Below are 24437 nucleotides of genomic sequence, written 5' to 3'. Positions count from 1 at the left end.
TACATTACTACAACTCCTAAAGTTTAATAAAAACCAAATGTAATCAATCGAAAAAATATTTACAACTTCAACTCCCGAACCATGTACAAAATACCCACTGAGTGATGCGGGTACCTAATGTAAAAATCTTCGCATCAACCCACTTGGTATATTGTGTTCAGTAGAGTAATCTTGTATAATTTCAAAATTTGTGTTTAAGACTTCGTATTTTATTATTATTTCAACTATAATATAATAGAGAAAAGCTGGTTTAACAATATGCAGCCTAGAAACAAATACCGAGACTTTTTAAAGTTCGTGCGATTTTTAGCGGATGTACGCCACCCTTTGGTAACAAAGGCAGGTTAAGCGTCGCATACTAACAATGCCATTACGAGAGTTGCGTTCATTGATTGGCCAATTTGTAGAATGCTCAGCTATTATTCGCTAGATATGCTCAGCTAAATACGGACGGCGTGGAATTATTGTTCAACCCGGCCTCAATACGAAATGGCTTGCTATTCACCCTTTCGTAGAACCTGGTCATATTTCAAAAAGATTGAATACCAAACACTATATTCTCACCGAGTATGTACGCACATTAGCCTTTTATTTATTCAATATACGAACGAATTTTTTGTATGTTTGCCAGTGGCATCTAAAATAAATCGTTTACTTCTTAGCAGACCTGCCAACCCAAGAGTGGGGCAATGCGTGAGATTTGGTTTTGGGGCAATTGATGTATCAATGATAGTATATATACAATTGTGGAAATTGAGGCAAAAATCTCACGCATTTTCATTTTTTCTTTGGGGTGATTGCGTGAGTCTCACGCCCAATGCGTGAGAGTTGGCAGGTATGCTTCTTAGGGCAAATTATTAGCCCTTCGTTGCATCATATAAAACCAAACGAACATTGTTTAACCTATAGAATCTAAAGCTGCTGTTTTACGACCGTTCTTAAGAAAAATCTTGGATACTCACAATCGACTAGAAATTGATTCGTTGCCATATTGACATGAAAGTAGAAAAGAATAACAGCTATAGGTTAGGTAGGTACGATGCTTCAAAGCACAAAGAGCGACCTCGCCCTCTTAGAATATCCACTAGGTCTGAAAATCAAATGTTTGAGTTGTTGAGCAGGATTAATGGCATGAAGCTGTCAGGTATTTTTGCTAGAAAAGATCTTTCTAAAAAAGAACAAGAAGAGGATTTTCGGCTTCGAAAGGAGTTGAGAGAAACGAGGGAGGCAGACCCAGATTCTGCGTACAAAATCAAAAAAGGGAAAATAATAAAAGTGAACAAGTAATAACATCGATTAAAATCTTGCTGCTCAATGCTAGATCTGTTAGAGGCAAACTGAATGACATCCAAGTTCTGTCTTCGGAATATGATATATTGTGCATAACCGAAACCCATCTTGATCCATCATTTAATAATGAAATGATTCTGAGCTCTTCTCAAAAAATTATATACAGACATGATCGAGATTGTCATGGTGGTGGTGTTTTGTTAGCTTTGACAGCCAGTTTGCCTCAAGAACAAGTCCTTTTCAAAAGATCTTTCTTACCCGTTGAGGCTGTTTGTGTGAAAGTTGGATGTCCTAGAGATGAAAATGAATTTTTTGTTCTTTGTTGTTATGTTCCGCCTGGGCTGACGGGAGAGGCAGTTGCACCACTTGAGGAATTGCTGGATTTTATGACCTCTGATTTTCCAGGGTCTAATGTACTAGTTGTGGGGGATTTTAATTTTCCAGATATAGATTGGTGCAACCTACAAATTCGATCAAACTCAAATCAAAAACAATTGCATAGATCTTTTTTGAACTGCATCTTGTCTCATGATATGCGTCAGATTATAATGGAACAAACACATCAGCTAGGAAACACTTTAGATCTAGTTATGACAAATAAGTCTAGTTTTATTTATGACTACAGGATAATCAACCCCGGTATCAGCGATCATTTTTTAGTTGAACTCTGTGTAGCAGCAAATTTTAAGACATCTCATGAACAGCCTTCTTTTATCAAATTATACCACAAGGCTGATTCTACTGCTATTAAAGAACTTTTAACTGATACTCTGACAGATATAGTACAGGCAATTGAAAGTAAAACGAGTATCAACTCCGTCTGGCAGATTTTTGAGACGTCCATGAATCTAGCTGTCAATAGATTTGTTCCTAAATGTATCCCTAAGAAAAATGATAACAGGGAGCCAATATGGTTTAATAACTCAGCCAGGCGTGCAGTGAAACAACAGCGAAAACTTTATGACAGAAGTAAGCACACTGGGTTAGAAGTAGATTTCTCCAAGTATAAACAAACTAGGCGTACCAACAGAAAGAGTTTTCGTAAAATGGAGCAGGAATATTACCACCGAGTGCTGTTTGAACCCTTGGAAAGGGGTGATAGCAAACCATTTTACTCTTTTTATAGGCGGAAAACTGGAAAAAACTCACAAGGCACTGCGGTTTTCAAAAATAAATCAGCCTTAGAATCATCTGAGATTTTTAACGAATTTTTTCAGGGTGTTTTTTCAAATAGTGACTGTTTTTCCACAACTCAAACTGAACTTTCTGCAGATAAATGCCCTATACAAGTAACAAGTGATGGAGTTCTCAAACTTCTAAATACTCTTAAGCGCGGGAAAGCCCCGGGCCCAGATAAGTTTAGAAAAGAAGATCTTTGCCTAGAACCTGAAATTATTAGTAAGATATTGGCGAGCATATTCCAGTACTCGTTGAACATTGGAAAACTTCCAGATATCTGGAAAGTGGCCAATGTAGTTCCGGTACATAAAAAAGGCAGTCGGGAAGATCCGGGAAATTTTAGGCCCATATCTCTGACATGCATTGCTTGCAAATTGTTAGAACATATTGTGCTTAGTAACATCAATAAAGATCTGGTAAATGTCATATATTCTAACCAACACGGTTTCAGAAAAGGCCTATCTTGCTCCACCCAGCTAGTCTCTACTGTGAATGAAATAATGAAATTAGTAGATAACAATAATATAGTACATGCAGCGGTACTGGATTTTTCTAAGGCATTTGACAAGGTGTCTCACGGCTTGTTGATCGACAAATTGATAAAATCAAACATAAACCCGTACATGGTAAATTGGATTAGGGACTTTCTGTCAAACAGACTCCAAAGAGTAGTGATAGAGGGTGCTGCATCTTCTGACCTGCTGGTTTCATCGGGCGTTCCACAAGGGTCTGTCCTCGGGCCCACCCTATTTTTGGTGTACATAAATGATATCTCCGATAATCTAAATTTTTCTACTATCAAGCTTTTTGCAGACGACGCTTTACTTTTTTCTCGGGTGGACACCCTTCAGGATTCAGTGAATTTCCAGGAGGATTTAAACATATTAGACCAGTGGGCCTATAACTGGAAAATGAATTTTAACACTGATAAATGCCAAATCGTTCGTTTTGCAAGGCAGAGTAGCGGAAACCCAGATGTGGTGTATTACCTAAGTGGCAGACCTTTATCTGTAGTAGACAGTTTTAAATACCTCGGAGTTTTTATATCAAATGATTTTAATTGGGATTTACATATAGACTCAATCATATCTAAGGCAAGTCAGCGATTGGGAATGATGAAACATGTTTTGTTTAATGCGCCGATGAGGGTTAGAAGGGTTGCATATCTCACTCTGTGTAGACCAATATTGGAATATGCGAGTGAAGTATGGGACCCTCATTTGATGCGACAGGTAGCATCATTGGAAGCAGTCCAAAGAAAGGCGGTTAGGTTTATATCTGGTTTGAAAGGTAGGCAGAGTGTTACAGAGGCAAGAATTTTTATAGATCTAGAACTTTTAGAACTAAGACGCAAACATGCAAGAATGTCTCTCATGCTAAAGATTTTATCTGACGACTGCCATGAATCTCTTATCGAAAGTTTTAACCAAATACAAAATGTTCTTCACAGTCATGAAACAAGACTGGTTACGGGGGGTGCTCCTTCAGCTGTATGTGCAAACACCGGGTTTTATATGAATAGTTTTTTACCTAGAACATCGCGCAACTTGCGCGGCTTACCATAATTTTATGTTTTATTGACTATTTTTAAATAAAGTTCTCAACGGCCTTCTTTTGCCCGATTTCGGGATTTACGGGTTCTTAAAACACCTAGACCTAGACCTAGACATGGCCTGATATACTAAGACGTGTACTAGTGATTTGTTCTACCCATTTGGCTCCTGTTGTCCACGGTTTGCAATAAGTCACACCTGCGATTCTTTAAATGCAGACTGACGGAATAAACATAATGTAACATATAGTCTTTGGTTAATCTAGTTTTGGCCACTTCCATTCCTTAACAGCTCTACATGTAGGAGATTGACCAATGAAGCATCTGTTGGAAATTGTATGCAATGATTTCGCTGACGCAAAAGTTAGTGGATTTACAGCAACAAGCTGTGCATTTATTTATAGATAACCTAAATTATTGTAGCTCTTTGTCAAGATTATTTATGCTAACTCCAATAAATCAGCCAAGTTCTGTTGCAACTAAATTCTAATATGACATTCAGCCTTAACTATAGCAGTTCTATACTGACCCATGAAAATTTGTTGTATACCTTCCTGCACAAATTTCTAGCATATTACTTAAAATCAAAATGAGAAAAGATATCTATGATTACAAAGTATACTATATAGGGTACAGCGATAAGGCAAATGCAATTATGAGAGCTCTTTCTTTTCTCCTGTCAGGAGTGACATTGATTGGATTAGTCAATCTATCTTATCGAGGCTTGATAAAGCGTTTTGACTGTAAAGAGTGTTCCATAAAACTTGAGCAGTGGACCATAAAAATTTCATCTACAATATTTTTGACCGAGAAAATTAAATTAAAGCAGTTTTCTGCTCCTAAATTGCGCAGCAGTCATTAGTTGATTTGTTCTATTCAATTAATGGCATCTTTAGATCTACATTGTAAATTACCTTATATTCTCAGTACTCACAAGGCATATTAGTCATTCCTTTTTGTAAACATATTTAAGTCAGGTACATTCATTTTTTCAAATATCAAACAATCAGATATCTAGTCATGCAGTACATAATGGTTAAGTGATAGTGCTTTAAATGACATATATTTATATCAGTATAATTGTGGTAATTCATTTTCATCCATGAGTTTGACATTAGCAGAACCAAAAAGCCAGTTTTTTGAGACAAAACATTCGTATGCACGCTCCAAGCTGTGATATGTCAATGCTAATGATTAACCAACGTGTGAATGTGACACAAGACTCTTTTGATGGCCGCCATTGTAATATATTTTTCCCATCCCGTTGCTAAGTTATCTGTTTAAGGCCTTTTAACACATGCTTTGCTTTCGTGAATAAGGATTTTAAACGGACAATTTTGTGATTAATCTAGTTCAAAAAGTGAAGAATGCAAATCTTTCTGTCCATTTTCACAGTTGGAAAATGTTGGTAAAACCTGGTATTCAGTCAGAATTACACAAAAAATATATTCCAATTTTATGTGTTACTGTTAATGCAATGATATTTTGTGCTGTCAGTTAGCCTTTAAATAGAAAAAATGGATTTTCTAAATCACTATCACTCCTTTCTCACAAAATATCGAATAAAAGTCGCAGTCATCGTGCTAATACGTGCCGAAATGAATCTATTACATCTTTCAATCACATTGAGCCCTTATTTCTCTCTGAGAGGTCATCGTGTGTGTTACTTCTAAAGTGGGACGCAAAATGGAATTATAAGCAACTCAATAGTCTGTATTAACTCACTGTATTGTTTTGCTAGAGACACTTTTCAAACACCTGCTTTCAGTTGGCACCTTAGTTGGACTCGATTAAAAAATTCAAGACAATTTCCTTATTATGGTTAGGGCTTTGTTTGGGGATAGATGTTACAAGCTAGAAACGTCATATTATCATAAAAGCAAGCAATGTAAGGCAGAGCTACCTTCATACGCAGACAATCTACCAATAACAATAGTGCATGAAGAACATGGTACAGGAAGCACACGGTACAGGCAAAACTGCACTGACAAAACAGAATTTTGCAAACTACGAAAACTCGGAAGACTAAAATCACAGAAGAATATGTGTTCTCTATGCAAGCACGCTAAGAGCTAGTTTTCGTATCCTCACGTCAAGCTAGGCTGTGTGGCCAAACCCTTTATTCCATTCAAAAACCTTCATTCAATAACCTTCACCTTAGTTATTACTCATTCCTTAGATTTAGATTCACATGTCTAATGGACTAAAATTATCATTTTCTCAGAATTAATTAAATCTACGAAAATAATTAAGTAAAAAATTTTGATGATTCATGTTTTGGCTAGTTTCCATCTACTGCATGAAAAACGGTAGTGCAGATTCACACATCAATTGTTTAATGCTACTTACTGATTTGGTTCAGTAAAGAGTCTATTCAAAAACATCAAACATTGTTAACTCGCAAATTTTCAATATAATATTCACTACAGCCAACAAATAGATATATTACGATCAATTATACAATCAATAGTATTTTCTGAATCCTTTCTACTGTTTGGCCGTAGAAAGCAAGCGTTTTCCAACAGTTCTCCAGCAATCCTGATGGTCCGCCCAAAGGAGATAACTCAGATCTACCGACGGAGCAAGTGTATGACTATGAAGAGCAGATGTAAGAGACTTCTACCACATTTTCATGACGTGTATTTCATCTTTTGGCTAGATCTATCCAATTGCAACTTTTAAATCTTCAAATTTTATTACAGTTTGTGCTTTCTACAATATGCGTTACCACGGGCTGGTATAGCTCCTGACAAACTAAATCACCTTATCAATCAGCAAATGTGTTAAATATTATCAAGCTCTAGTTTACGTTACTATAGTGCATTTACTTATCTAGACATAATCAAATGAAATATTGTATACATAGCTCAACTATTATATATAAAAACTGTGAGGTCATTGCATAGAAGAAGAAGAACATTGCAGCCAACACTGATTCATCTAGCAATATTTACTTGTTATTGTAATGGGTATATTTGTGATGTTTGTGTCAGTACTCGATAGAGATAGAAAGTGACCAACGTTGCTGACATGAAGGTATTAGCTTGTCAGCGTTGTCTGTAGACTGGAAGCACTGCCAAAGTACTACACTCCTCCTGATAATGTGGAAGGCAAGGTTATAGCATTGGCTAAGCAGCTCACATCTAGCCCCAGTGAAATTGAAACCACCACAAAAATGACAGACAATTTATTCAAATATAAGGTGAGTTGTCAAAGATCGTTTCAAATGAACGTTTATGCACTTTATCATGCATCTATGCAGTGATTTATATATTCTAGCATAAAACACACACACGTGTACAGTACTTAATAATTAAGTATTCCATAACTAGTATAGACAGATGATAATGCTGGCTCTTTAATGCATTTTCATAACTCCTTCAGCCTTCACATTAATGTTATTTACTATTTGCCAGTAACAGTGCAGTAAAGTTGCCATGATCGAAGGGTTTTTGCCTGTGAAGGAAGGACTCCCCAGGATCATTTGAGTATAGACTTGAGTAGGCCTCTGCAGATCTTCAAGATTGTTATGATGGTTTGCCATTTTTTTGGCACAAGGTCAACCGCAGTGCTAAAAACTTAAGTCATTTCCTGTTGGTAGTAGGAATAATTTGAGAACTCGATTGTAATCTATTGATATCAGTTGATGCGTTCAACAAATCTTTCAACAAGAAGTTTTCTTATTGTAATGGTTAGCATAAAAGGTACAAATGTGTAATTATCATTTGTTATTATATTATATACTCTCAAACATGTAAATTGTACTTAGGCTAGAACAGCCAGCTCATGACTTGCTATTGTTATGGTGGTTGTGACGCACTTCTGTTAGGCTTCCTCAGTTCACATGTAGTTTTCCAATATTCTTGTTTATTAAAAACTGATATGAAAAAGCAGGAATCAGCATAGCTACTTGGTTTTCATTACATCCCTCCTTGCCTTAGTTAGACTACATCAGAATGCTTTTACTTTTACATTTGGTGATAAGGTCTAATCACTCTGTAATGTAATTTATAGGTGCTCACAGCCTGTGTAAAAGAATTCCAGTTTGATATACCAAGCTGTGAACTCGGAGAGTTACAAACGCTCTCTGATGTCGTTAACTTTTATTCATTTGCACGCAACATTACAACACCTGAGGAAAGGCTCAAGTCTGCTGACCTACCCAAGAATGTGCATTTAGAGCTCGAGCCACTAAGGTTCACTGAGCAGACAAAACATCAATTTGGTGGCAAGACAGCGTTTCCTGAGAGAGATACAATTGTTAAGTCACTGAAATATCGTGATGTTTATGAAGGATATAAAAACGAGAAAGTATATAAGAAAAAGGATGGGTTTAACTACTACTAATGAAGTGTAAATATCAACTGGTCAACTTTTGTATAGTTTCTATTATCAAAATAAATATGATAGCAAATATTTCTATGAAAATCAGCGTAATTCATTTGCCATACTGCTCGTATCGCTCCATCTTTGCCTTCATTGCACCCTCATTATTTTTGGCTCTCTTCTCTAGTCTCTGCAAATACATGACTGCATCAACATTGCAAGCCATAGAATTCTTCCTACTATATTATTAAGTAACCATGGACTCCCATAAAAAGCCTGGACAGGTAATGCATTAGTGACTAAAACATTGTCTGTGTTAATTGTGATTTTAAGTTATTCGTAATTTGAGAGCCTTACGTAGGAGCTCGTTGACACACGATCAATATGTGATTGCTAGCTTAAAACAGTCTGAAACGTTGTCTATTTTTGCTTCGCCGATCATAAGTAACATAAATTTTCTGCAATCCCAACGATTCTTTCTTTTCTTGCTTGAAATTGGTTAGAGCTGATTAATTAAAATTTTCAGCTGTAAAGGTTACTCAAGCTTTATTACACAGCTAAATAATAAATATATCATATGGTCATCCTTCTCATTCCGTATCATAGCCAAGCAATGTACGGAATGGGAATAATACACAGAAGAGCGACTAAAAATTGTTATAGCATCATTGCGAAATTAAAAATAATTGTTGTTTCGAAATGCGACAAAGTGGAGGTCGAAACACAATCCATGCTAGAGGATGTTCAGCTATTATTATTATTAAAAATAATGAGTTAACATGTGACTAGCATCACTGGATATTACTATAATAGAGTTGAAGAGGTAAAACAAAAATTTATTCAGTGTTGGTAAAGTAAGAGTTGTTAATCATAGTTAAACTTCATACTAAATTACGCTGACTGCAGCTTTTTTGGCTAGCTAATAAAATGCCGATAAAAAGCAATTTTTTGTACTTCACAATTTAAAAAGCAATTTACAAGTGTTTTATAAAAAGCATTCACTAAAGTCAACAGAGTCAGAATGACAAACAATGATTAAGTTCTAGATTTAATAAAACAAGCTATAATAGCCATCTTCATGCTAATATTAATGCAATACCAACACTACTAGACAGATAACTACCACCATAAATACACAATTCTAATGTTACAAACATTTTTCTTTCTTAATTGCTGTAGTAATCGGCCTTCCCGCAGATGATCCGTTTGCAAAGTATAGAAACAAACTGCATGAGACAGTTTGAGTTGAATATGTCTTCAACGATGCTGGCAATGAACCAACTGCAAGATTTAGAAAACCGTGTCCATCAATTAATGTCAAACACTTGGTCAATAGGTAATAAAATAGGCTGACCCGACTGTTGGAGAGTGTTGCAGAAAGGGTATTACCATGGTTAAAGTAAAACCCACTTGGGCAAGAACTTTGACTGCTCTGCTGGCCACAAAGCCAGCAGAGCCTTAAATATTAAAACAAAAGTACACGCACCACCACACACTCGCACCACACACACCACCACACACACACCACCGCACACACCACCACCGCACACACAGAGGCCTCCAGTCTACTTAGCCCTATTTAGCCACAAAAACAGTTGCTTAGTATTCATATGCTCAAGGATCAATCTATGAGAATAAGAAAAAAATTGTTCAACTACTCAACAGAGTCAATTATTGTTCATACAACAAAAATGATAAAACCTAGAAAGCCAAGTCAAAACAAAGTTATTCATATGTAGTTTACTGGATCATGAGTCATTTTGCTACAAATAATTGTTTTTCAACAACAACTTCATCATACCATTAGGTAGCATGCGACTGCATACAAACAAGTTGTATTCGTTTAGAAACATGCTCATCATATAGAAACAGCACTTGACTAGCCTGAATAAACACCCAAATGAGAGAAATAATAGCTCGATAAACTCACCTCTTTCTTTAAGCATTTGTTGACAAGTCTATCATATTCGTTACATGAACCAACGAACCGACCGAAGGGATGCTGCAAGTATAAAAACATAACTGAGAAATCTATATTAATAAGGTACAGTCATTGTGTGTCTGTTAGTCCGCGTAAATGCTACGCATTTCCACATTTTCTGATAGATTTCATTAAAACTTCACACGGACAGGCTGTATGTCTTCCATCAGGTTGCTGAAAATATTTGGTTTCAAAACTCCATCTGGTTCCTGAGAACCAGCCACTTAAACACCCACCCACGAGCACCCCTGCTAAACACCCACCCACGGGCGACCTGATTTAAAATTAAGGAAAATCCGGGCAATGCTGAGCCTACTGCTCGTATAACCTATCATCCTCACAAAGATGCCCTTTTGAAAAAATAGCATTGTGTCATATTGGGTACAATGAGAACGTAACAAGTGTGCATAAACATATAAACAACAATAACTGTTAGTGTCTTTTCTTGAGTAAAGAATGGTACTCACATCAGCCCGACACTGAGTTAGCTGCTTGATCAGGTCATTACAAGGACCACTATGAAGCTGTGGTGACAAGTCGGGATGCATCTAGAGATATACTGCAAATATGTGAAAAAATATATTTTTCACTGGTCTGCCTTTAATATTGATCAACGCCATCTGAAAACCTAGCAGTCGCTAGTCAGTCTAGAGTTGGCAGATTTGGGAAATGTGCAAATCTCTTGCAACCAAAGTGCCACACTTTGTGCTTAAAATGATGCACAATTTGTTTCATGTTTAAGCTTGTGGTGAAAAGAGACAAAGATGCAATATTGGAGAGTTTTAGTTGTTTTATCATGATCTGGTAAGTTATGATATTATGTACTAGCAAGTGTTTGATCGCTTACTAGGTGATTGTCTGGTACACACATAAAAAATGTTATTAAGGTCTTGAAGCACGTTCCTTTCAGCAATTCCATTCACCAGCAATTCCAAAAACTTAATTGTGAAATATTTACTCCTACTTTATAAGCGACAAATGACATTGGTTTTTTTGTGGCAAAACCTTTGAGATAGATTCACTGATGTGCTATACTCAGTGAACTAGGCAGTTTTTACATTTTAACACAGAGAAATCTACAATTATTACATTAATAATGCGACTACTATAATAACTCTGAATACCTTTTTTATATGAGAGCTTAAACAATGAAAGGATAATGCTATAACATTGTTGCATTAAAAAATATACGCACTAACCAGTATATTAATATAAAAACTTAAGTCTTGAAAATGCTAACTTAATTGTTTAAATCAAGTACATAGAACTACATAAAACTACATCTAGAAAGATTTATGAATATAGAATTCTGCAATGTATTTTTATAACTATATAGCTCAACTTGTACTTATTTTGTTTGCAATGTGTAGTGTAAGCAAAATTAAAAAAGGCAGCAATTTCAATCACTCCACAACTATTGCTGTGAAACAAGTAATCATCAACTGGATCAATCCTGCTACACAGATTCAGAAAATGCATTGCAAAATATTGAAAAACTGGGCCCACTTGCAGAGATAATAGGTTTGAAAATAAGTGATAACTTAAAGGTTCAAATAAGATGATATCGCGTCTTCTGCTAGCACTTTGGTGAAAACAGCTGGGAAATACATGCAGGTTGAGGCTTGCACATCATTTACACTGACAACTACATAAAACTAATATGTTATTGCAGTTAAGTTGTTCATCACTTGTACAGTGCAGCAAAGAATGTTGAGTTTTTGGTGCCTTGTTATTTGTAAAACTGGCAATTGTTAACTTTCATCAATATATATAACTGTTACCACTTTCCAATTTTCGTTAAATGGTCAGTAAATTACTGCTTGTAAAACTGGACTACTTGAGTGCCATGTTAGCTTGCCTGCCTGTATATTTGTCATGTTGGTCAGCTGGCGTTAATCTATTGGCAAAACATGTTAGTCTACTGGCCTGCTGCATTAGCTTGTGTGTCAGCTCTGATGGTTTGTTGGTCTGTCCTGTTAGCCTACCTGCATGCTTTCCTTTTGCAACGGTCTAATTTCTTTTTTGGCTGACTTGACAATGTGCTAGACTAGCTTACAAACACATACAGATGGTACAAATCAAAGTAACAGAAGGCTTCAGAAACTTTGTAGTATAAGAATAAGACAGCTGAGTTACAAATTTGAATGGGATGCAGGATTGGAAAATGTACTGGCTACTGATAATGATTGCATAAATTTTCAATATCTTCCATAAAAACATGCAATTTAAAAACTTGAGTTACAACACGACTAGGCATACAGGGTTCTCATTGGTACTTTAATTGGTTATCATGATTAAGTAAACAGCAGCACTAAGTAGTGAACTATTTTGGCACTAATATCATGGTTTGTTTATTTGCAGTTTTGGAGTAGATTGGATAAATCAGAAGCCACATCTAATACACACTCTACCATGAAAAGACTCTTAGTCTTAGTCCTTTTAAACTTGCATTACTGTCAGAGACTAGCTACTGAGCTAACCACCATGCTTTTTAGGTCTTGATTTAGAGTTTAGACTAAACAAAAGCACATAAAAATTATAGCTAATGATAAAGAAAGCATTTTTTTTTAAATTATGTATTTAGCTAGTTGAAGGCAGATTTTCCAAGTAATAATCGTATTTGTAAACCGTCAATAGTGTGTTGCATTAAAAGTAGTTTAAACAATACTGTATTTATTTGCTCCATATTTATAACAAAAGTAAATAATTACATATATATTGATGTAATAGAGTTTATGCAATGTTTAATAAGACTCTTTCTTCAAAAGCCGTGAAACGCGGCCTTCACCTTTTATATAACCAACGCTCTACTGGTTATAATACAATATTTATGATCATGATGTCCCTCACAAAATACTTTGAATACGAAAAAGAAACGCGCTATAGTTTGGGTTCCAATTAACCAGTTCAGCTCACTAACAAATTTCAACTATGGAATGAGAAGTTAACAATCGCAATTACCAAGTCACTCACTTTTTACGCATTCCGTTGCGTTCGTCGATTATGTGTACATTAGTTTGTATTGGACATTTTGTTACACCATCGTTGTTCAAGCGGGTCGAAAAGGTTTAGATGTGTACGTACATTTAGCGGATCGTGGCAAACCATATTCATGTTGACAATAGCGTTTAACGACGTTTTGTACATGCTTGGCGCGCAGGCCAGGCGACGTCTTTGTGGTATAGTAAAGCGAATGGGCAATTGGCGTTTTATTATGGAAGCAGTATCGTCTGTGTAGACGTTAGTGTTTTTGGTGATAAACTTGATTTTTTCAATTATGACCGATACTGCGAAAATGCAAAGCCCTCGATATTGCTATGTTTACAGTTGTGAGCTTGAAGAAAAACTACAAATTAAGATGTATGTGCAAATATAACATATATTCACTGTAACGTCTATTATTCAAGATTTCTGTTTGAATATATATGTTATATTTTTGTCTATTATCAATTCAGTGTTAATGATTAAATAGCTAATAGTTGCAGGTGTGTGATTGTGCAATTGTAAATTACATAGTAGCTAGCGGCTTTCTTGGCTACATTCTTGCTTTTGGTAATAAACAGCAGAAAACATGGTTTGCTAGCCTCAGCAGTATATTTAATTGAAATGAAGTCGCCATAGAACCTACGAGTAATACCAGTTTTATGCAGTAGTACTTGCTAAACCGTTTTTTAGTTTTATGTTGCATCTAACTAAAATATTATGCTTAGCCTACTTACATTTGAATTATGTTGTGAAAGATATTGCGATATTTTGTGAAATCACTATACCTAGGTGATTTTATTTTCACATTTTGATAGTGGATAAGGTATGCAAATGTAGTATCATAAGGCATCAGTTTCTTTTAACCATATTCCATAAACCAGTTTTATTACGTGCGCATTGTTATACTGATATCTAGGTTTTGCTCTAATGGTTAAGCATACACTGTAGGCCTTGTAATTTTATTGTGAAAGTTGCTCAATATGTTATTTATTTTATAATAGAATCACAGTATTCTTTCTACAGTATTATCCAAAATCAATGCTCCCAACCATAAAATTCAAGAGAAAATTTACTGGCAACAAAAAACTAGTAGACCGTTAAATTATTAGTAGGTCTGTAAGTTTTGGAAATAAAAGTTCATCAGCATATGTGTGCCATTGATCTAGCAGATCAGATCATCCCTCAAAATTTTTAGAACCCTACAAACTTCCATTAGCAAAAGCATGTACACTATTATGCAATTTTCTCTTATTGAATAAATGCTATGAATTGCTGTAGCGGATCTTTGGAAGGTCACGGATTTATGCAAGATAATTTTGCATCTGTTAGTGATGACAGTCGTTCGCTTGCTTGTGCTGATCTTGCAATTACCTGCCATGTTGTATCAACGACTCGTCAACTCACTCTGCCTGTTCAGACTTCATACAGAGCTTTTACTAACAGACTCAAGTGAGTAATACATTTCGTTGCTACTTCAGTCTTGCAAGTATTAGCTGTAAATACAATAATGGTTTTAAACAATAAGTCATCTTTCCAAATAGCTTCCATTACATTGTTCAGCTGGCAGGAGTGGCTGACACTTCCCATTGCCTATTCACATCTTCCAGTGGACGCCGAGCTTATATTCTCTATCTGCGGACTGAGTAAGACTGGAGAGCAGTTTGTATGTGGAACAACCTCTATCCCACTTTTCAACAAATACAAGTATGCAAGCTTTTTTATTCACAATGCTGAGTGTTGCTACCATTTAGACAACGATTTAGACCATAATGACAGCTATATTTAGGCACTACTAATTAGCAATTAGATTTAAAACCCCCCCTAATAGTCATTATATTTAAACACCTACTAATAGCTGTAGTTAGTCTAAAGCATGATGGTCATTATCTATGTATTTAAAGACCACCTACAGTAATAGTAATTATATTTAAACACCTACTAATAGCTGTAGTTAGTCTAAAGCATGATGGTCATTATCTATGTATTTAAAGACCACCTACAGTAATAGTAATTATATTTAAACACCTACTAATAGCTGTAGTTAGTCTAAAGTATGATGGTCATTATCTATGTATTTAAAGACCACCTACAGTAATAGTAGTTATATTTAAACACCTACTAATAGCTGTAGTTAGTCTAAAACGTGACAAAGACTCTTTGGATGTGTAATTTTGCTGTTTTATTTCTTCACCCATGATTTAGTTACATTTGTGGTTAAGATCAAAACGTGTTCAGCTGGTTTTTTATTTCAGGACAGATTAATCTCACAGTACATCTCTATTTTAGATCTATATTTAGTACATGTCTTATTTTAGCTGAAAATTGCACGCATGGGCAATGCATGTTAGTTGCAATGCAACTCTAAAAATTTCTTTTATTTGTGCATACATCTGATATTGCTAATCAGTGACTCACTTCAATGAAAAGAAAAAACAAATCCAAAGAATTAATGAAAGACGCCATTATGGCCTAAAGTAAAAAGAGCAAGTAAAAAGCGAATGCTTAATTATCATTACTTTAAATTTTTATCTAATTATCTGACAAACTATAAGACTTATATCCTTAGTATAGGTTCATCTGCAGATAAGTCAGCAGCTGCCAGTATATCACTCAAGACAGACTGGTTTTACCGCTCAAGATGATGGCAAATGTGACACTGCAAATGAGTGCTACAAAGGAGCCTGTTTAGTGACGGTTTTTCTGCATGTGGCTATCTCCAGCAGGGCACACATAATAATTGTTTTCAAGGTTGTCTGGTGTGTTCTTGTAGATGTAGTGAAAGTCTAAATCATTGTTTCTGATGACCAATATAGTTGCCAGTTCTCATGTTGTGTTTGAACTCAGGTTGCTATTTCTCACATTTTCTTTAGGCAGTGTATATCATGTCTACATTGCATCTACTGACATCAGTAAAGTTGAAATTTGCTCACAATTCCTGTGTTTATTCAGTTATCCTTTTATAATTTTATTTTTTGATTAAATGTTGGCATGGAAGAGCAAGTGTCAACAACTGTATCAGGGGATACAGTGGTACAAGGGATTCAATCATATGCTGAATTGTACAGGGTCTACCAGAATGGAATGCAAGAGTTAAGAGTGATATTAACAGTCGAAGCAGAGAGTGGAGTTGTTGATACCTGTGAGGATATTGCTACTATAAATCTCCTCTCAGAGGTACACATTGTTAACACGTGTTCAGACAATGTCAAACTTGAAGCTGTGTGCTTGATTTTGTAAAGACAGTCTATAAAAGTGAATATTGCTTCCATAGACATCTAGTTTCTATACTCGTTCTTAACCAAATATGTTATGATTTAGTCCTTTTTGTGTTTAGTGTAATCTGTATTGAGTATAGAGTGTTTTTTAGGGTAGAAATGATGCTGGTCGCTGTGGATTTCAAGCCAGAATCTTTGTGATTCTACTCAGTCACACTTCTTTATATTTCGTTCACTGTTGTTTTGTTGTGCTGACTGGAGCTTTTGTAGGAAAATAAACCAAAAATTTGGTTGCCTTCTTAAATTTTTTATTATATGACAATCAAGTATTTTTCTGTTCCATAAAACAGTAACTATTAGCAATGGTTTTTTAGTCTCTCTATTCTTTACTTTTTAATGTTTTATCATTATTGAGCATTCATCCATAGTCATACCTCAACATACGAGCTTAATGCGTTCTGGGACTGAGCTCGTATGTCAATTTACTCCCATCTCAAGGCACTATTTCCTATATAAAATCACTAAGTACAAATTAACTTGTCACTTTATTATGAGAAACAACATAAAGAGGATATTACACTGGAAAACGTGTTTTTAATGTGTTATAATTCAGTACCTACACTAACAAAGTAACAAATACCCATTTAGTTATTATTATCTGCAATGAAATGCAACAGCACTCTGTGCACTATTGAATGGAAATTTTTTCCTTCGAGACAGACCTTATGGATAATGGTGATTTAAGAGACTTAAGGGCGATGCATTTGGTACACTAAACTTTTGTGACCTTTCGTAATAGAAACTTTAAACTTGACTCACTGAATTTAAGGCATTTAGCTTACTAAACGCACACTTGAAGCCAAGTTCTAATATTTTACTAAACCTATTCAAATTTTGCGTCTGTTTTCAGTTATGCGCTTCTGCCTCGTGGTCACTATAACTTTTAGCCAAACTTTTAAAAACTTTTTTCACTCTGATTCGAGGAAGAAGACCGAGTGATGTTTTTCTCAAAAGCTGCCTCTCACATCCTCGACGGTATAGTGGCCATCAAGAACTGGCTTGTATGCTCGTGGCTCAAAGATTACTCGTATCTCAGGGAAGAAAGTTGCTAAAAAGTCAGCTTGCATCTCGAGTTTCTCACATGTTAGGGCACTCTTATGTAGAGGTATGACTGTAGTTTTCTATTTAGCCCTGCCACACTGTTAGTGTCTGTGTAGTTGACGAAAAAGCACCGAGATGGCCGTATTCAGAAGGTGGACTGGCTTGACCGGCTGACCTTCAGAGAGATCGAGCAGATCAATGAGCACCAGAAGCGGGTCTCAAAACAGACTTATTTGATGGTCGAATTCCCTCAGGTCTTCTACAAGGAGGCTAAGATGGACATTGTTTATTTTGAGATCGGTGGAGAAGAAGTCGTCTTACACAACTCCACTCCAGCTAAAGCCATGTTCCACGACTCTAACTTGTCTATGGTAGGCAACTTTAACATTTTGATATGTTTGTGTTAACATGCTGTTTTTTGTTATCTCACAAATATTCCCCAAGTGTCTAATTTAAACAGTAATACATGGCGTTACCAATTAGGGTTTTAATATTTCATTTGTGTCATTTGGACCAGATACTTGGTGTTAGCAACATTTTAAAGTTATGAAAATAAACAAAAAGATTTGCGAAACACATTTTCGATCAGAAAAATTTGTCATGTAATATACTCATAGTAAAATCGCTCAATAGATTAAAACTGGATTATCTAAAAATTACTTGTTCAAAATCCTTATTCGTAAAAGTAAAGTATAGTTTGATAAGCTTTTAAAAGATGACTTTTGAGCATAGCTAATTTTCTGGCAATTTTTGAATGTTCATTTTATGTGGAGGAATTTTGTGCTAAAGCCAAGATGACATACGCAAGCTGATTTGTGTAATTCTATAACCTTGACTCTAGAATAAATGCGGGATAACTATGCTACAGACTTGTTCTGTATATCTACAATCTGTTTCAACTTTGCACTGGATTTACAAGCTTGTAAAGTCTTGTGATATTTTGTTTCATATTTACATATTGGCATCATTGACGTCGATAATTCATGTCTATCATTGGCGAAAATTGGTCTATTTATAGTTTATCATTATCTAAATCAAGTTATATTGTGCATTTTTATTGAAGTAAAACTCCAATGTTAGTTCCTAGTTTAGGCGGTGTGTCAAATTTACTCAGTTCTATGTGTCTGAGGTCTAATTCCTGTGTTGATGCAGCTTTTTTGGTAGCCATATTTTCTTCACACTTGAAAATCACAAGAAGTGCTACTATTCAGCTGTATCCTGACAATTGGGAGTTGTTTTACGTCTAATAATGGAGATTACAACGGTTGTTATTTAGTCAAATCTTGTCGAGGACAAACATCACAAGCTAGCAAGAACTCTGCGCAGCGGTACTACAGATAAGGACTTGAAGCCAGACAATGCTACAAGAGATCTGTTGCATGTTCGTATCAAATCTTAATTAATGATCATATATGGCATCTGCTTTGGATTTCATGTTGCATCTATGCAAATTCTATTATTAGTTAAACTGAACTTTTATGACTTTTTCAATTCTTTTCCCAAAAATAATTATATAATAATATAATTGTCATTTGTGTGATCTCAGCAATTTGGAAAATGTGCTGATCCAATTTTGTTTGTTGCAATTCAATTGTTTTGTAGAATATTGTATCGTCTCCACCAACCACATCACTATCCTCTGAAGAGCAAGATCTCCTTTGGAAGTATCGCTATTTTCTCTCTTCACAGAAGATGGTAAGACTGGTCATCAGTCAAAAGCATCTACTAGCAGTCTTTGCGGTAGAAAATGTTTCAAATTGATAGTTGTCAGTGATCTTTGATATCTTAGCTTTAGTTGTATCATTTAATTGCTGAGAAAGTCCTGTTTGATTGGTTGCTAGTAGTGTCATGGGACCTTGTGGAAAGATGGTGTCCGGTTTTTCATTTTGAGAGTGTTTAGTTTGTCCTCCACTTTCACTGACAACAAAATTGAGTGTTCTATAGACTTTTTGTACTCAAATTTAAAAATAGATGCACTTAAACAAGCTGGTTGCGAAAAAAGGTATGGAAACTACTGTTCATGGAGTTGCTATTTAATGTTACAACGGAACTGCACTTGGCCGTTGCTATGGACAATATTGTAGTATATTATTACTGTTATATTACTGTATGTGTGAGTGTGAAATAATTTAAGTATAACACTTATAAACACTAATACGCTGACAGTCTCGTGCGTCGTGAGAGGTCATGTGTAATCAGTATGTGCACAATTATTCCATAGTGCTGCAAGGTGGTCCAGTGGCGCAGTTGGTAGTACACTTAGATCTAAGTTTAAGTATAAGAGCTCAGTTCTTGTGTGGGGCAATCTTTTTCCTAACGCTCTTAGCATGGCTTCTGACAGATGGACACGGCTCTTATAATTATAGTAAAGAGTTTTGCAGCAATATTTTAATAGTAGATACCAATTATAGCGTAGCCATCATGAATATAAAGACTTAGGTCTAGATGCAAGGGAGCAGTGTATCTATCTTTAATACAAACTCACGCTTGATTTATTATGGTTATGTTGTTATTCTATGTTTTCTTCTTTTCTCTCTTATACCAAGTCTATGGTGTCACTCGTGAAAATAGTAAAAGTTTAAGCTAAGAATAAAGCCTCTGAACTGCACACGTCTCAGCTACAACAATTGATGTTTGTAAAGAGTGGCTACACTGATTAGACCCAAACTAAAATAATTAATGTCATTCTAGTTAAATGGTAGTGCAATTTTATTTTTTATGCTTTGAATTATGATTGAATTTATCTGTTAGGCAAAAAAGTTAAACTAAATACTACATTAACTAATGATATGCTGTTCAACTAGGTTTCGGCTGAGCTTGGTTAAACCAAGTTGAGCATGAATCAAGCAGCTCAGTTGTAAGATTTTGGGTTTAAGTTGTCTTGGCTGTTCTTCTCAATGGATGATGCCTTGTCATGTGCTCACGCCTTTCAAGTCTGAAAGCTATTAATTTAATAAAAGGTTTTAGCGTAGAAATATAACCATGAGGAATGGCACAAAGTAAAGACACATAAAGTAGGTACAGCTTTTCGTATTACTGGTATGTTCAAGTGTTGATGCTGCAGGCCCTCACCAAGTTCCTCAAGTGTGTCAACTGGCAAAATCGCCAGGAGAGCCGAGAGGCTCTTGAGCTAATGCAGAAGTGGGAGCCAATCAATGTTGAGGACTCACTAGAACTGCTGTCGCCTATCTTCCAAGAGAGGGCTGTACGGCAGTACGCTGTCGGCAGGCTCATGCAAGCCGATGATGAAGTAAGTCTCTAACTTGTGTATTTACCTGCAGGCTATTGGTTCTTGTGAACCATCTGTCCATCACGCACTAGATATTTTAATAATCTACTAATAAATTCACTAAAACTTATAGTAGGTATAACTTGTAGCTAGATATAGGTGGGCAGAGGTTGAATTAGCTGCCATATGTCATCTCACACCAACTCTGAGTAATAAGCACCCTATTAGATGCTGAGAGGTAAGAGAATGGGTTGCAGCAGCCCGATTTACCACGAACATGTAGATCAGGTGTTGTCCAAGCCTCAGAGGCTGTAATATGAGGTAGTTGATTGTTGTTACTGCTATAAGAGTGCAATGTAATGTCTCTCTGACTTGCACAAGCACCACATGTTTTTCGGTTCTTCCTGGTCACTGATGCCTATTGCAGAGCGTATGTTAAACAACTTATGACATTGCAACGGAAGGACAATCCTGTCCCTACTGATTTGTTGTCCTCTTTTGTGGTAGTCTTACCTATAGATCTAAGTTATTGCACGTGTGAGTCTTCCATATTATTATAGTTAACCATAACAAATGGTGGTTCCATTTCCATTTTTCTGGATACTTCAAGATGATTTTTAGGTTGTACTTCTTATATGCGTTTCTTTGATTGGTAATTTTTTTAGTATGTACATCGTGTTTTGACGAGTAAACTTTAGAATATCCACATTGGAAAGTGCTGTTTGATTACATGAGAGGTCATGCTAATGTAAGCACAGCTAGTGCACTAACTGATAACAGTCGGAAGGCTGAGTGGTCACAGTATTAGCGTTAGAGAAATTGAATGCATTGAAAAAACTGAGAAACCTTCAAAAGATTTTGTCATTGTTTTGGTAAAAGTTACAAGTTGGCAATTGACCCTGCAATAAGTTTTTAACCTTTTGGTTTATTCTACAGTAGATCATCCCAATGATCTATGTTGTTTGACCATCCCAATGATCAATGCTGTTTGACCATCCCAATGATCAATGCTGTTTGACCATCCCAATGATCAATACTGTTTGACCATGCCAATGATCAATGCTGTTTGACCATGCCAAGTCTAGTCTGTGTGCAGTCTAATTGGAGGTTCTACTAGCTGTAGTTACGAGTTATTTGTCTGAATATATTACGTCACTTCCACAAGCCAGGATGGTATCATTTTTAATATCAAATGATAATCCACTGTCACCATCTCTTGTGTTGAAAGGCATCATTTTATCGTGTGAGCAGCTAACATTTCAACTTACAAAATAAATATCGTAAAGTGAGTTTTGATAATAGAATTTGTTGGAAGCTTTCCCAAAGCTGACTTCTTGAAAATTAATGTATCAACAGCAGTTCATAATATTACCAATTTGGGTGTCAATAATCCTTTTGTGTAATTTGGACCCAATACTAGGTATTATCAACATTTCAAAGTTGTGAAGATAGACAAGAAGATTTGCAATATTTACACAATATCAACCAGAAATATTTGTAAGGTAATATACTCATGTTAAAATCGCTCAGTAGACTAGAGCTGGATTATCAAAGAATTATCTGCTCTAAATATTTACAAGAGCAAAGTATAGTTTGATAGGTTTTTAAAAGATAACTTTTGAGAATAGCTAAATTTTAAGGTGATTTTTAAATATTCATTTTATGGGAAGAAGGAATTTAGTACTAGTGCAATCCACAAGATGAGACACGCAAGCTGATTTGTGTAATTCTATAATCTTGACTCAAGAATAAATACGCTACAGACTTGTTCTGTATTTCTCAATCTGCTTTGACCTTGTTCTGCATTTACAAGCTCTTAAAATTTTGTGATAATATTTTGTTATTGTTTTTGCGATGGTGCATTATAAGTAATGACCAACATAAATTAATTCATCTCGCGTTTACATCTTGGCTGGTTCGCACCATTGTCATTAGTAATTCATGTGTCTATATTTTGCCAAATAATGGCCTCCTAACAGTTTTGGTTTGAAACTTTCTATTTGCCTACTAACATCTATTCTACTAACATCTATTCTACTAACATCTATTCTACTAACATCTATTCTACTAACATCTATTCTACTAACATCTATTCTACTAACATCTATTCTACTAACATCTATTCTACTAACATCTATTCTACTAACATCTATTCTACTAACATCTATTCTACTAACATCTATTCTACTAACATCTATTCTACTAACATCTATTCTACTAACATCTATTCTACTAACATCTACTCTACTAACATCTATTCTACTAACATCTATTCTACTAACATCAGAATCATTGATGGAAAATAAAATATCAAAATTATATTGCTATAAGTATAATTTTAAAGTAATGTAAGTTAACCTTTAAACCTCTGCTATAATCATACCTTTCAATAATTGATACTGTGATATTACTTTTTAGGCAGCACACACACAGAACATTTTCATCACAGAACCTTCTCAGGAAATAACTTGTTTCTCACACTAAATGTCAAGTGCCTTGTTATTTATCAGCATATGTAGTACAATTCTGCTTTCTATCAGGTGTGTGTCACTGTGTGGGCATGATGTTGTTTTGGAAGTTGTTTTCTCACTCATATTTAAAATCAGAAAATACAATTCCTAGTGCAAGGAAATGCACTGATTCTGTTTAGACAAATAGAAGTAAATTGGTTCATATCTGGTTTGAGGAACTGTAACACGAGTCGTTACATCCGAAGCATAATTGCTTTTTGTTTTTTTTTGTGAAAGGAACTACTACTGTACCTGCTCCAACTCGTACAAGCCGTGCGCTATGAGTCTGTCGATGATATCAAGTCATCAGTAGCAGAAACAGCTGTAACATCAGGTATGTCTAGCTATTCACAGCTAGTGTAATTCGTCTGAATTTTTGTGCATTCTGCCTTACTGTGTATTCATGTATCTCTCTTTTCTTTAGGAGTCACACAGAATGTCCTAGATGAAGCGCTGATCGATGTAGAAGATGATATTACTGCTCTTCAGATAACAGAGCCTGAGGATCCTGCTGACATCCAAAATGATCTCATCAGCTCTATAGAGCTTCCTAAAGCAGGCGAGGTTGGTGACCTCTTTATTTGAGTCATCGAGCAGTCTGTATGCGTCTGTAACTGAAAATTGTCATGTCATCAAGTTGCAGAAATGAATTTGTATGCACGCTAAACTAATTTGAGTTTTTTTAAAGCAGTTTAACAACAATTGGGGTCATATGAAAGCAATGGGGATCATCTGGCAGCATTAGTCATTATTTTAGCCTCTCTGATGCATTATATAGAGAGCCTTAAGTAAGCCTAGTTGAATTTTATTTTACACAAAGAGACTCTCTAGAAACAATACATTATAAAGAGAGCCTTACATAAGGTCACTTACTCTACAGACGATATGCAGGATAATTTTGATTAGCAGAACATCTTTTTATGAGCCCTGATTTTTACACAGTAAATCAATGTGTTGTTTACTTTGTTTGTGATTTACTTTTTATCATTAGTTGGCGTATTAAGGTGAGAATTCAATGCACATAATTTTGTTAATTACAAGGGAGTTTTCCCATTACCAACTGACTTTG

The 24437-nt window shown here is 35.5% G+C and overlaps 3 protein-coding genes across 3 annotated transcripts in view; 2 read left to right on the top strand and 1 right to left on the bottom strand.

Moving 5' to 3' along the window:
* The first annotated feature begins 435 nt into the window (after positions 1–435).
* On the top strand, positions 436–8368 carry LOC137408201 (uncharacterized). Its single transcript, XM_068094610.1, has 4 exons — positions 436–567; positions 6526–6629; positions 7085–7223; positions 8036–8368. The coding sequence occupies exons 1-4, from the start codon at positions 490–492 to the stop codon at positions 8366–8368; spliced, it is 654 nt and encodes a 217-aa protein (XP_067950711.1). The 5' UTR covers positions 436–489.
* Positions 8288–13122, bottom strand: LOC137408208 (COX assembly mitochondrial protein 2 homolog). Its single transcript, XM_068094623.1, has 4 exons — positions 13040–13122; positions 10796–10887; positions 10278–10349; positions 8288–8537 (listed from the first exon to the last, which is right to left on the bottom strand). The coding sequence occupies exons 2-4, from the start codon at positions 10874–10876 to the stop codon at positions 8460–8462; spliced, it is 231 nt and encodes a 76-aa protein (XP_067950724.1). The 5' UTR covers positions 10877–10887; positions 13040–13122; the 3' UTR covers positions 8288–8459.
* Positions 13123–13550: 428 nt separating this feature from the next.
* The window catches only part of LOC137385468 (phosphatidylinositol 3-kinase catalytic subunit type 3-like), a 29171-nt gene continuing 18284 nt past the window's right edge, over positions 13551–24437 (top strand). The window contains exons 1-10 of the mRNA XM_068071938.1: positions 13551–13688; positions 14592–14762; positions 14874–15017; positions 16379–16487; positions 17746–18000; positions 18906–19010; positions 19232–19324; positions 20694–20879; positions 23606–23702; positions 23793–23932. Coding sequence (XP_067928039.1) covers positions 13606–13688; positions 14592–14762; positions 14874–15017; positions 16379–16487; positions 17746–18000; positions 18906–19010; positions 19232–19324; positions 20694–20879; positions 23606–23702; positions 23793–23932 — 1383 coding nt within the window. The 5' untranslated portion in view covers positions 13551–13605. The remainder of the gene's footprint in view (positions 13689–14591; positions 14763–14873; positions 15018–16378; positions 16488–17745; positions 18001–18905; positions 19011–19231; positions 19325–20693; positions 20880–23605; positions 23703–23792; positions 23933–24437) is intronic.

The sequence above is a fragment of the Watersipora subatra genome, chromosome 1 (assembly GCF_963576615.1).
Source record: "Watersipora subatra chromosome 1, tzWatSuba1.1, whole genome shotgun sequence".
NCBI lineage: Eukaryota > Metazoa > Bryozoa > Gymnolaemata > Cheilostomatida > Watersiporidae > Watersipora > Watersipora subatra.
The sequence above is the reverse complement of the archived record's forward strand: the minus strand, read 5'-3'. Positions and strand labels throughout refer to the sequence as shown.

Excerpts from the sequence above, each read along its gene's own strand:
- LOC137408201 (XM_068094610.1), top strand. The coding sequence starts at position 490 with ATGGCTTGCTATTCACCCTTTCGTAGAACCTGGTCATATTTCAAAAAG. Across the intron at positions 568-6,525 it reads AAACACTATATTCTCACCGA|AAAGCAAGCGTTTTCCAACA; the intron begins GTATGTACGCAC and ends GTTTGGCCGTAG. Across the intron at positions 7,224-8,035 it reads ACAATTTATTCAAATATAAG|GTGCTCACAGCCTGTGTAAA; the intron begins GTGAGTTGTCAA and ends TGTAATTTATAG.
- LOC137408208 (XM_068094623.1), bottom strand. The coding sequence starts at position 10,876 with ATGCATCCCGACTTGTCACCACAGCTTCATAGTGGTCCTTGTAATGAC. Across the intron at positions 10,350-10,795 it reads TAACTCAGTGTCGGGCTGAT|CATCCCTTCGGTCGGTTCGT; the intron begins GTGAGTACCATT and ends TTATACTTGCAG. Across the intron at positions 8,538-10,277 it reads ACAAATGCTTAAAGAAAGAG|AGACTAGAGAAGAGAGCCAA; the intron begins GTGAGTTTATCG and ends ATGTATTTGCAG.